The following is a 14,208-nucleotide window of genomic DNA, read 5'->3' as shown; positions in this document are numbered from 1 at the left end:
GTCCCTTCTCCAAGCTGAAAAGTCCTAACCTCTTTAGTCTTTCCTCATAGGGGAGCTGTTCCATCCCCTTTATCATTTTGATCACCCTTCTCTGTATCTTCTCCATCGCAACTATATCTTTTTTTGAGATGCGTCGACCAGAATTGTACACAGTATTCAAGGTGCGGTCTCACCATGGCGTGATACAGAGGCATTATGACATTTTCCGTTTTATTCACCATTCCCTTTGTAATAATTCCCAACATTCTGTTTGCTTTTTTGACTGCCACAGCACATTGAGCCAATGATTTCAATGTGTTATCCAGTATGACACCTAGATCTCTTTCTTGGGTGGTAGCTCCTAATATGGAACCTAACATTGTGTAACTATAGCATGGGTTATTTTTCCCTATATGCATCACCTTTCACTTATCCACATTAAATTTCATCTGCCATTTGGATGCCCAATTTCCAGTCTCAGAAGGTCTTCCTGCAATTTATCACAATCTGCTTGTGATTTAACTACTCTGAAGAATTTTGTATCATCTGCAAATTTGATTACCTCTCTCGTCGTATTTCTTTCCAGATCATTTATAAATATTTTGAAAAGTACGGGTCCCAAAACTCCCAATACAGATCCCTGAGGCACTCCACTGCCCATTCCCTTCCACTGAGAAAATTGTCCATTTAATCCTACTCTCTGTTTCCTGTCTTTTAGCCAGTTTGTAATCCACGAAAGGACATCGCCACCTATCCCATGACATTTTACTTTTTCTATAAGCCTATCATGAGGAACTTTGTCAAACGCCTTCTGAAAATCCAAATACACTACATCTACCGATTCACCTTTATCTACATGTTTATTAACTCCTTCAAAAAAGTGAAGCAGATTTGTGAGGCAAGACTTGCCCTGGGTAAAGCCATGCTGACTTTGTTCCATTAATCCATGTCTTTCTATATGTTCTGTGATTTTGATATTTAGAACACTTTCCACTATTTTTCCTGGCATGAAGTCAGGCTAACTGGTCTGTAGTTTTCCCAGATTGCCCCTGGAGCCCTTTTTAAATATTGGGGTTAAATTAGCCACCCTCCAGTCTTCAGGTACAATGGATGATTTTAATGATAGGTTACAAATTTTTACTAATAGGTCTGAAATTTCATTTTTTAGTTCCTTCAGAAACCTGGGGTGTATACCATCCGGTCTAGGTGATTTACTACTCTTCAGTTTGTCAATCAGGTCTTCTAACATCTTCTAGGTTCACCATGATTTGGTTCAGTCCATCTGAATCATTACCTATGAAAACCTTCACCAGGACAGGTATTTCCCCAACATCATCTTCAGTAAACACTGAAGCAAAGAAATCATTTAATCTATCCATGATGGCCTTATCTTCTCTAATTGCCCCTTTAACCCCTTGATCATCTAACGATCCAAATGAATATCTCACAGGCTTTCTGCTTCGGATATATTTAAAAAGGTTTTTACTGTGAGTTTTTGCCTCTATGGCCAACTTCTTTTCAAATTCTCTATTAGCCTGTCATCAATGACTTACATTTAACTTGCCAATGCTTATGCATTGTCCTATTTTCTTCTGTTGGATCCTTCTTCCAATTTTTGAATGAAGATCTTTTGACTAAAATAGCTTCTTTCACCTCCCCTTTTAACCAAACTGTTAATCGTTTTGCCATCCTTCCACCTTTCTTAATGTGTGGAATACATCTGGACTGTGCTTCTAGGATGGTATTTTTTAACAATGACCACGCCTCTTGCACACTTTTTACCTTTGTAGCTTCTCCTTTCAGTTTTTTTCTGTTTTTCTCATTTTATCAAAGTTTCCCTTTTGAAAATTTAGCACGAGAGTGAATTTGCTTACTGTCTCCCTTCCAATCATTAATTCAAATTTGATCATATTATGATCACTATTGCCAAGCAGCCCCACCACCGTTACCTCTCTCACCAAATCCTGTGCTCCACTGAGAATTAGATCTAAAATTGCTCCCTCTCTTGTCGGTTCCTGAACCAATTGCTCCACAAAACTGTAATTTATTCCAATCCGGAACTTTATCTCTCTAGCATGTCCCGATGATACATTTACCCAGTCAATATTGGGTAATTGAAATCTCGCATTATTACCGCACTACCAATTTGGTTAGCTTCCCTAATTTCTCTTAGCATTTCACTGTCCGTCTCACCATCTTGACCAGGTGGATGGTAGTATACTATCACTATAGTCTTCCCCAACACGTAAGGGATTTCTACCCATAAAGATTTGATTGTGCATTTACTCTCATGCAGGATGTTTATCCTGTTGGACTCTATGCCATCCCGGACATAAAGCGCTACACCGCCTCCCGGGTGCTCCTCTCTGTCATTGCGATATAATTTGTACTCCAGTATAGCACTGTCCCATTGGTTATCCTCCTTCCACCATGTCTCTGTTATGCCAATTAAGTCTATGTCATCATTCACTGCTATATATTCTAATTCTCCCATCTTACTTCTTAGACTTCTGGCATTAGCATACAAACATTTCAATTTTTTTTTTTTGTTTGTATTTTCATTCTGCTTTTTAACTGATAGGGATAAGTTAGAATTTTTTAGCTCAGGTGAATTTTTAGTTTCAGGCACTTGGACTACTTTTCTTATTATTGGAACCTCACTGTCGGGATGCCCTAATTCTAATGCATCATTAGTATCCTTTGAAGATACCTCTCTCCGAACCATGCACTGCTGAGCGACTGTTGGCTTCCCCTTTGTTCTAAATAAATAAATAGTTTAAAAGCTGCTCTATCTCCTTTTTAAAGGGTAGCGCCAGCAGTCTGGTTCCACCCTGGTTAGGTGGAGCCCATCCCTTTGGAAGAGACTCCCCCTTCCCCAAAAGGTTCCCCAGTTCCTTAAAAAACTGAATCCCTCTTCCTTGGACCATCATCTCACCCACGCATTGAAACTCTGGAGCTCTGCCTGCCTCTGGTGACCTGCACATGGAACAGGGAGCATTTCAGAGAATGCTACCCTGGAGGTTCTGGATTTAAGCTTTCTACCTAAGATCCTAAATTTGGCTTCCAGAACCTCCCTCCCACATTTTCCTATGTCGTTGGTGCCCACATGTACCACGACAGCCGGCTCCTCCCCAGCACTGTCTAAAATCCTATCTAGGTGACGCGTGAGGGCCGCCTCCTTCGCACCAGGTAGGCATATTACCAGGCGATCCTCGCGCCCACGAACCACACAGCTGTCTACATTCCTAATAATTGAATCACCAACTATAATGGCCGTCCTAACCCTTCCATCCTGGGCAGTAGGCCTTGGAGACACATCCTCTGTGCGAAAGGACAATTCACCACCTGGAGAGCAGGTCCTTGCTACAGGATCTTTTCCTGCTGCACCAGGATGTGCAGCATCCTGATGTTCTCCAATCATGAGACCTTCTTCCTCCAAGGCAGCACCGGGGCTGCCAGTCTGAATTGGGACTTGGCTACAATGTCCCTGAAGGTCTCATCTATATACCTCTCTATCTGCCTCAGCTCCTCCAGGTCTGCCACTCTAGCCTCCAGATATCGGACTCGTTCTCTGAGAGCCAGGAGCTCATCACATACACATGTACAATTTCTCACTGGTGGGTAAAAAATCATACATGTGACACTCGATGCAAAAGACTGGGAAGCCCCCCTCTTGCTGCTGGACTGCTGCCTTCATCTCAATTTTGATCAGTTCCTAGTTAAGTTTTAGGTTGCTATGGGAGTAGGAATGTGTCTAATGTCCTTTAAATGTATTAGTGAATTCACTATGTGTCTGGTAGTTGCCTACAGGGGAATGAGCAAACTTTCAATAAGGAGGGGTTTTTTTGTGAAAGTGGCACCTGCCTATAAATTAAAGGATGAGCTAGGGGTGGGTGGGTGAGGGTGGGAGGGTTGGGAAATCCAAACAGTCTAACTTTAGTTAGTCATCCAGAGTGACTCACTGCTCTCTTGATTAACAAATGTTGGTACCTAATCAAACCAAACCACTATCACATTCCCCTCTACACCCCCTCCCCCTCTCAACACAAGGTTTTATCAGGCCTAGGGGGAAGATCTGAGTTCTAATCATGAGGCCATTCTGACAACAGCCCATACCATCACATCTGTGAGGCAACCCTTGACATGAGTGGAAGCACAGGATCACTACTGGCCAAGGAGTGTCCAAAGTGAATGTGTGCGCGCACCCACACACACACACACACACTGCCTGCTGTGGGGTATGCATTGCAGAGGTAAGGAAGGGAATTACTAGGCCTATATCAGTCCACACACATAGATATTGACAGAGACTAACAACACACCTCACTTACCCACACACACATGTATCTGTGGTATACTGACAACCAGCACAACTTCATGCACCTACACATGGGAAATGTGTATCTTCTTGGACACTTTGTAATCAAGCATCTGTGATATCAGTGGCGACTTCATCTCGAATTGCTAATGAGGTGGTTGGAGTTATTACTTGGCATTGACCCTTATCTACACCAGCACGCCAGACACAAATCTGTCCGAGCCATTTATGGTTATGTACTTTGGCTCAGGTACTGACAAGGCCTCAGGTGACACTAAATGCATGTCTTGCAAGAGACCAAAACAGAATGTGCATAAGCATCAGGGCAAAGAGACTCATGGAGGGAAGATATGCTCCCTGTATCCCCTGTGCTATGGCCACTTGCGTGGAAAACCCTGTCGTGGGTCCCCAACGCTCTCTCTGTAGGGCCAGTGGCTCACGCTCGGGTGCTGAGACTTCCTGAGGAACGGCTGGATATTCCCTTTCATTTTCTGGTTGATATAGTTGGTTTTCTTCTTCTTCTTCTTTTTGTTGATGTCTGTGGTGATCCACCTCAGGCATCCAATATCCCCTCACAAGTATATGTGCCACAAACATAATGGATGTAGGAAGGAAAGCTAGGTGGGAAAACTGTTTTTATTGGCCCAGGAGGGCCTGGTAGATGTGTTTGAAATAAGGCCCATAATTATTGTGCATAGTAATATCCACAAACCGTGGTGCCGGCTGAATGTGTGTGATAACTTTTTTCCCCGTACCAATCAAAAATATAGGTGTAGTTATTTCTGATGTTAAATCCTGCATTACTGTGCATTAATCGGATGCGGGATGCGATAGAAGACCCTCTTTTGCATTTATTCTTCCCACCCTCCTCCCACTCAACCCTTGATTTTTAGGCACGAGGCACTTTCTCATTAAAAATCAATCAGGGTCTTATCTAAATGATACTATTGTACCAGCCCTTATTGAAAGTTTAATCATCCCTTTGTAGGACACTAGCTGATTAATTAGTAAACTTACCTGTAAATTTAAAGTACTCTTATTCCAACTCCTAGTATCCCTTAGTATCCTAAACTTAACTAGGAACTCAATAAAACTAAGATGAAAGCAGCAGTCCAGCAGCAAGAGGGGGGCTTTCCAGTCTTTTGCATTGAGTGTCACATGTATAATATTTTACCCGCCGGTGAGAGATTGTATGTGCACATGGTGCAAAGAGCTCCTGGCTCTCAGGGAACGAGTCTGATCTCTGGAGGCTAGAGTAGCAGACTTGGAGGAGCTGAGGGAGACAGAGAGGTACATTGATGAGACCTTCAGGGACATAGTAGCCAAGTCCCAAATCCAGTCTGGCAGCCCCAGTGCTGCCTTGGATCAGAAAGATCTCCCAGTAGGAAAACATCACCCTGGTGTAGCAGGAAGTGATCCTGTAGCAAGGACCTGCTCTCCAGGTGATGTATTGTCCTCTCGCACTGAGGACAAGTCTCCCAGGGCTACTGCCCAGGAGGGAAGGGTTAGGCCGGCCATCATAGTTGGTGATTCGATTATTAGGAATGTAGATAGCAGGGTGGCTGGTGGACGTGGGGACCGCCTGATAACTTGCCTGCCTGGTGTGAAGGTGGCAGACCTCACGCGTCACCTAGATAGGATTATAGACAATGCTGGGGAGGAGCCGGCTGTCGTGGTACATGTGGGCACTAACGACATAGGAAAATGTGGGAGAGAGGTTCTGGAAGCAAAATTTAGGATTTTAGGTAGGAAGCTGAAATCCAGAACCTCCAGGGTGGCATTCTCTGAAATGCTTCCTGTTCCACGTGCAGGTCCCCAGGGGCAGGCAGAGCTCCAGAGTTTCAATGCGTGGGTGAGACGATGGTGCAAGGAAGAGGGATTCAGCTTTGTAAGGAACCGGGGAAACCTTTGGGGAAAGGGGAGACTTTTCTGAAAGGATGGGCTCCACCTTAATCAGAGTGGAACCAAACTGCTGAAACTAACTTTCAAAAAGGAGATAGAGCAGCTTTTAAACTAGAACAACGGGGAAAGCCGACAGTCACGCAGTAGTGCATGGTTCGGAGAAATGTATCCTTGAAGGATACTAATGAAACAGGAGAGTTAGGGCATCCCAACAGAGAGGTTCCATTAAAAGCAAACATAGTCCATATGCCTATATGTAAAAAATCACCAAAGCTAATGATTACCGAATTATCCCAAACAACTGAAAAGCAGGTTGTTAAAACAAACAAAAAACACACTTTGAAATGTCTGTATGCCAATGCCAGAAGTCTAAGAAGTAAACAATGGAGTGCCTCAGGAATCTGTACTTGGACCGGTGCTTTTCAATATATATATATATATATATATATATATATATATATAAATGATCTGGAAAGGAATACGATGAGTGAGGTTATCAAATTTGCGGATGAAACAAAATTATTTAGAGTAGTTAAATCACAAGCGGACTGTGATACATTACAGGAGGACCTTGCAAGACTGGAAGATTGGGCATCGAAATGGCAGATGAAATTTAATGTGGACAAGTGCAAGGTGTTGCATATAGGGAAAAATAACCCTTGCTGTAGTTACACAATGTTAGGTTCCATATTAGGAGCTACCACCCAGGAAAAAGATCTAGGCATCATAGTGGATAATACTTTAAAATTGTCGGCTCAGTGTGCTGCAGCAGTCAAAAAAGCAAACAGAATGTTAGGAATTATTAGGAAGGGAATGGTTAATAAAATGGAAAATGTCATAATGCCTCTATATCGCTCCATGGTGAGACTGCACCTTGAATACTGTGTACAATTCTGGTTGCCGCATCTCTAAAAAGATATAGTTGCGATGGAGAAGGTACAGAGAAGGGCAACCAAAATGATAAAGGGGATGGAACAGCTTCCCTATGAGGAAAGGCTGAAGAGGTTAGGGCTGTTCAGCTTGGAGAAGAGATGGCTGAGGGGGGATATGATAGAGGTCTTTAAGATCATGAGAGGTCTTGAACTAGTAGATGTGAATTGGTTATTTACACTTTCGAATAATAGAAGGACTAGGGGGCATTCCATGAAGTTAGCAAGTAGCACATTTAAAACTAATCAGAGAACTCAACGCACAATAAAGCTCTGGAATTTGTTGCCAGAGGATGTGGTTAGTGCAGTTAGTGTAGCTGGGTTCAAAAAAGGTTTGGATAAGTTTTTCGAGGAGAAGTCCATTAATGGCTATTAATCAATTTTACTTAGGAAATAGCCACTGCTATTAATTGCATCAGTAGCTTGGGATCTTCTTAGTGTTTGGGTAATTGCCAGGTTCTTGTGGCCTGGTTTTGGCCTCTGTTGGAAACAGGATGCTGGGCTCGATGGACCCTTGGTCTGACCCAGCATGGCAATTTCTTATGTTCTTATGTTCACTTGCATACTCAAGTGTATATTTGCATATGCAATTGCATTGCAGTATTTATTGCACACGTCAGGGGATACAAAAAGAAAAATAAGAGCAAAATAAAAGAAAATGAAAATAAAAATCTGACAGGAAGCAAAATCAGATATCAAGTTTACATCCTATATTAGCAACTGTAATTAGTCATTTTCTACACAAGAGTCCATAAAAAATCTTAATTAAGAAGGCTCAAAATACAAATACTGTGTAGACAAATGTTTCACAATATATTTACACAGGTACTGAAGAGCAAATTGTGTGCCAATGTCCAAACCTCGATGCATAGAGAGGAACTTTTTTCTGTGTTCTTGGGTCACCCAAGTAATATCTGGGTACAGATATTTTTGACCAAGAAATAATGCAGAACAATTGTGGAAAAATAATCTTGATATAGAGTCCCAGTCTTGAGAGAAAACAAAAGAAAACAAGTGTTCCTCTATGAGTCACTTGAAGATCAACAGAATTTTCTAAAAGATTCGTCAGATCAGGAGCATTTCCTTGACCCTGATCCACATCCTCTCCACTTGTCCCCAGTGGAAGAACATAAACCTTGGCCTCACTGGATAAAGCTTCAGGGGGAATTTTTAAAATTTTCAAAGGATACTTTTTTCTCCACATTTTCCAACTTCTTAGCTTGAATTAAGTGCCCCTGGACCATATGAGCTTGAACATTTTGTTCCTCCAGTTTCTTAGCATTTGAAACCACCACTGAGTCTGTATCCTGCATTCACCAAAGTGTATCAGAGGAAAACTCAACTAAAGAAGAAATGAACTTTTCCAAGGAAACGATAGCAGTCCATACAGAATCTAACGTTATTGTTTTTTATCCAATGCAACACGTTGTTCTTACCGGGGCTCTGTCATAAGGCTCTCTCACGGTGGCTCCAGCTGCAATCTTTTCCCTCAAACCTCCGGGAGTCGACATCTGAGCCAGAAGACTTCCCGCAACACTTCCCTTCACTGAAGCAGGAGGCAGATCGCCCAGTGATAGCAAGTTTCACTGCTGTCCCCCGAAACCCAGGTCTTGCAACAGCAGAAGACAGTATCTCCCCAGAAGCAGCAAGGCCCAGTTGGTCACATGGGCCAAGACTCTGCAAAGGCGTCTCTCCCAAACGTTACATGGGAAGGAGGAGAAGGTGTAATAGGAGCTCTGGGACTTAATGATGTTCCTGCATTCAGAGGCAACACGGTATGCTCTCCAACATCTACTGCAATGGAACCAGCTCCCGGAATCGCTGGTGTTGAGGTCAGAAACCCAACAATCCTCGGCTGTAATAGGTCCATCGAGGGAGGAGCTGGGGATCTCCCCTGAATTCTACCCTTCCTCTTAGTATGAGGCATTTCAAGGAGGAAAAAAGAACCAAGCTGAGGAGGAGTTCGTTCTAACCGCGTCCTCTCAGAAAGGTGCCATTTTGTCACACCCCTTTATTGCATTTTCATATATTTAAAATACTCCATGAATTTACTCCTATTTACCGTGATCTACCCAGTACTTTCTACCCCATCTGAACTTCATGTGACTTTTTCTAGTCTGTCATAAGATCTATATGTGGTAGGTGGCAGCTCCTGTTTGCTTCAAGCCCCCAGGCTTGCGTTACAGCTGCCCAATTCCTGTCCAATAATCGGTATTAGGCAGTGATAATCCTTCCTGAATTGGTTCCTGGGCCCTGAAAACAGATGATTGGCTCCTCTTTCTCTTTATAATCAAGCTCCTAGCAGCAGTGCTCATCAGAAGGTCTAGCACTGGGCTGCAGCGAGCCATCCCAGCATGCTACCCTGGGCAATTGGTAGCCAGCCCTGGATTACATGGCTGCTCCTTACTAACCCAAAGCTTCATTCCTCCTAGGACAGCATGCACTGATATCTATATACTGAAGTTGTAGAGCAAACCTTTCAAATAAGTTGGGGGCAAGTTAGAGTTGAGAAATGGGGAAGGAGTGGACCACCTGCATATATAAATGAGGTAGGAAACTGTGCCATAGAAAACCTTATCACTTCTTCTCTGTATTGCACACAACCAATACACTGAATGTACTGGGTGACTGTCGTCAACCATGGCATCTACAGAGGAATAGACTGGACACGTTTGCACATAAGAGATGCTGATGGCAGTTGTCTCTCAGGGCATGATTAGGTAAGAGTCACAAGGAAAGCATGGTTTAAAAAAGAGCCTTTTCATATGTGATGTGGCACCAGGCAACCTTTTGATCAAAGCTATAAATCAGCAATAATTGCCATAAAATAGGTGGGTCACTAGCTCAGCCACACACATATACATAAACCACAAATCTTCCTTTGATAGGTCAAGTAGATAGGACGTCAAATCACACTTCTTACCCTTCCCTTCAAAGCTGGGAATTTTACACAGTCTGGGCCAATATTTATCTCCTGTTCATTGAAATGTCATGATGATGCTTCATGCTGTATGAGGCTGAATTGGTGTTTAAGCAAATGTAACACTATTACATGTGCAAAGCCATAAAAGTTACAACCACAGAGTTGGCTTGCAGGAAAGATGAGATTGTATTTTTTATGAGCCTTCAATATATGATCACTGGTAAATTCATTGCTACTATATTTTATCTGGTCAATAGTTTTTTTAAATATATGTTGACAGGGTGACAGCTTTAACCAATTTATCAAACACCCAGAACAATAATAATTTGAATTTGAAGCTGAGGAAGTTTTTTTTGAAGGTTATGTTGATAACATATTTGCACCAATGCACCTATTAATGTGCCATTTTACCTTGAAGGAATCATTTTCATCATGACCTCTCATCCTCAAAATTCCCAAGCTATGTAAATGGCTGAATATCTGAATATGCAGCCTACAGCATTTTTTTTCTCAGGCTGCAGAAATGATATTGGAAGCGGCTCATGGGATATCCAGCTCTGACCCACAGAGATTTATTCCTGTATATAATATTTAGTGCATCGTTGGATCTCCCCACATAGACACAGATATAATAATAAATGCCTTACACTAGTGCACCTAACCACTGATTTACATAGTCACTTTCTACCATGACAGAACATTTAACTTGATCACTTCAGAGATCTCCTTCCTATCCTCTTCCTTGGTGTCTCCTCAGAAGTTACAGCAATGGGATTATAATACAGTGTCACAGGAAATGAGGGTGGTCTTCTAGTATGGACAGTCTCATCTACTACACTCAAACAGGACACTCAGTGTGCTGAGAGACATACAGGACACTCAGTATGCTGAGAGACAGGACACTCAGTGCGGCAAGAAACATACAGGACACTCAGTGTGCTGAGAGACACAGGACACTCAGTGCGGCAAGAGACATACAGGACACTCAGTGTGCTGAGACATACAGGACACTCAGTGTGCTGAGAGACACAGGACACAGTGTGGCAAGAGACATACAGGACACAGTGTGGCAAGAGACATACAGGACACTCAGTGTGGCGACAGACCTACAAGACACTCAGTTGGTGAGAGATGTACAGGACACTCAGTGTGGTGAGAGACATACAGGACACTCAGTGTGGCGAGAGACATACAGGACACTCAGTGTGCTGAGAGATGTACAGGACACTCAGTGTGCTGAGAGATGTACAGGACACTCAGTGTGCTGAGAGACATACAGGACACTCAGTGTGGCGAGAGACATACAGGACATTCAGTGTGCTGAGAGACGTACAGGACTCAGTGTGGCGAGAGACATACAGGACACATGTGGCGAGAGACATACAGGACGTTCAGTGTGCTGAGAGACGTACAGGACACTCAGTGTAGCGAGAGACATACAGGACACTCAACATGCCAAGAGCAAGGTTGTTGTATTCCTTTCAGTTCCATTTTTATTCATTGGTCACCAAATCATCATCTGTTGGTACTTGCCCTTCGGTGGTGCAGGCATGTTACAGTGGAAGGAGGCAATAGTGTCATGTCTGTCTTGTTTGATATAATTTTTTTTTAGCCATGTAACTGATTTTATGTAAGAGCTGGGACTCTTAAACTGTGAGTAGAGAGCTGATGATTTACAGATTCTGAGACTTTCAACTGCTGCAGTGAAACATCTGTGATCCCCTTTAGTACCTGTATTTATAATGATGTTGAAGTCTTGCTGTATATTTAATGGTGTGGAGCCTAAGTTGCGGCTTTGCATTAAATATAGGAATATAGTATTGATGGATGTTTTTGCATCTTCTCAATATACTGTATATATTGCTGGTTTCTAAAGGCACCATCCCAAAGAAATATAGCATTCAGTGTGAAGCTTGGTCATGGACGTATAGATAATATGGAACGGGCTTATTGCTTTTGATCCTAGACCTGAAGGAACAGACAGGTAATCCCTGGCCTGCACTGTATATCAAACGAGCCTTTGGCATGGTTGGTAACTTCTGGGGTATCTCTGAGCGCAGTTAGCTCTGTCGCACTCAGCAGGTCAGCATTTCTTTTAGGATTAGTCATAAGAAGCATCCATGTCCTCATCGTTGAGATTTATGACACATACCTGGATTGTGGCATGGTCATTTGAGTTAGCTCTGCAGTGGCACGCTTTGCCCTCTTGTTATAGTATGTACTGTGCTTTCTTGTAGGCTCACACTTTCCTTTCTTAGTATCCAGGGCTGGTATAAGAGTATCATGTGCCTCCCATCCCCAATTTACCTTTAGGGGCAACTCCTGCACACAGCTCCCTCTTTGGCAGTTTTGACTCTCCCCCTCTACAGGGCCAGCATGTCCTATTAGGTAAACTAGGCGGTCACCTTGGGCGCTGACCATTAGGGGGCACTGAAGAGCAGCCATGTGGGGGCTGTGAGCGGAGTCTATCCTGCTCGCAGCCAAGAGGAGTAGAGATTCGGCAGGCCAGAACAGTGCCCATCCTGCTCACAGCCCAGAGAAGTGTACACAGGGCAGGCCAGAACAGTGCCCATCCTGCTCACAGCCCAGAGAAGTGTACACAGGGCAGGCCAGAACAGTGCCCATCCTGCTCACAGCCCAGAGAAGTGTACACAGGGCAGGCCAGAACAGTGCCCATCCTGCTCACAGCCCAGAGAAGTGTACACAGGGCAGGCCAGAACAGTGCCCATCCTGCTCACAGCCCAGAGAAGTGTACACAGGGCAGGCGCCAAGCAGGGCCGAGACTTGGGGGCATGGGCACAAGGCAGAAAGTTCGCCTAGGACGCCTAATAAACTTGCACCAGCCCTGCTCCTCTAGGCCTCATGCTGGTGGTATTTTGCTGCCCCCAAATGTTGCTTCTCAAGGTGACTGCTTAGTTTGCCTAATGAAAGCTCTGGCCTTGTTAGTATTTTTGCTGTTCTGAACAAACTGATGTTCAACTGATTAGCCCAAGAATTACCACAAGCACTAAGACGGTCCTGCTGATTGAGAGTTTTGTGTTAAGTGCTGTGTAATGTAACAGCTCCTGTTTTCACAATTCATAAAAACTTTCTAAATATCTGCTTGTCAAGTCAGCTAGCCTACAACTTGTCAGTACAATAGCCAAAGGTTGCTCCTCCTAATGGCACTGAGCAATGCCTCTTAATGCATAACTAAAGAGTATCTACATCCTGTCACCGCACCAGATCTTCTACATATCTTCTCCTTTTATGTGGGAAAATAGCAGTTTATTTGCTAACCATTGTAGAGAGGGGGGTTGAACACTTCCAATACTTCTTTTGGCACTCGTGGATGAAACAACTATGGTAAATCTAAATCAGCTCAGCAGCCTCCAGTGATTTATTTCTGCCCGCCGATGGTACAGAAAAGTAAATAAATAAAGGGGGAGGGGCGCTCTCTGCTACATTTCTGTGAATTTTTACTATAATGTGAAAAAGATTATGAAGAACCAAAGATTAGAGGGAATAAATGTTAGGTCATACCCCGCTAGTGATTGCTCAGCCTCTGCTGGATTCAGGATTATACTGACTGAAGGGCCCTGTGCTAACAGATTTCTTCCTATACCTCTCACAGTGCTAGGGTTTCCTTCACTGAATCATCCTCTTCTGATTTTTGAATGTTGTCATTTTTGTACTTGGATGAAAGCAACAATATCTAAATCTCACAGTAGACTGAGAAAAAAGGAGCCAGTAGTAAGAAATATGATGAATGGACCAAATCAAATATAATGGAACCATAGCAGTCATAATTTTAACAGCACTGATTAATAAAGGCTTCTTTTCTCTCTTTTTTTTGCCTTGTTCTAGCTTGCAGGCCAAGTTTCTATAAACCATTTGCGGGAAACGTAAAGTGTTCCAAGTGTCCTCCGCACAGTTTTACCTACATCGATGCAACATCTGTCTGCCAGTGTGAAAAGGGTTACTTCAGAGCGGAGTCAGACCCACCCACAATGGCCTGCACAAGTAAGTCCAGCTTGTACTCCACATGGGGAACCTTTCCTGAGGTTCCCAAACCTCCATGGATGCATGGGGTAAGAGGTCAAAACGCAACCTTCTATGCCAGGGATCTCAGCCCTGCTAGAGGTACATCTCGACCATCTGGCACCAGACTTCTAGTT

The 14,208-nt window shown here is 43.4% G+C and overlaps 1 protein-coding gene across 1 annotated transcript in view; it reads left to right on the top strand.

Moving 5' to 3' along the window:
- The window catches only part of EPHA6 (EPH receptor A6), a 546,377-nt gene that overhangs the window by 184,916 nt on the left and 347,253 nt on the right, over positions 1-14,208 (top strand). Inside the window, exon 3 of the mRNA XM_029577739.1 lies at positions 13,898-14,053. Within this exon, the coding sequence (XP_029433599.1) occupies positions 13,898-14,053 (156 nt within the window). The remainder of the gene's footprint in view (positions 1-13,897; positions 14,054-14,208) is intronic.

Source organism: Rhinatrema bivittatum, chromosome 15, assembly GCF_901001135.1.
Source record: "Rhinatrema bivittatum chromosome 15, aRhiBiv1.1, whole genome shotgun sequence".
NCBI lineage: Eukaryota > Metazoa > Chordata > Amphibia > Gymnophiona > Rhinatrematidae > Rhinatrema > Rhinatrema bivittatum.
Note: the sequence above shows the minus strand (reverse complement) of the source record. Positions and strands in the feature narration are given on the sequence as shown.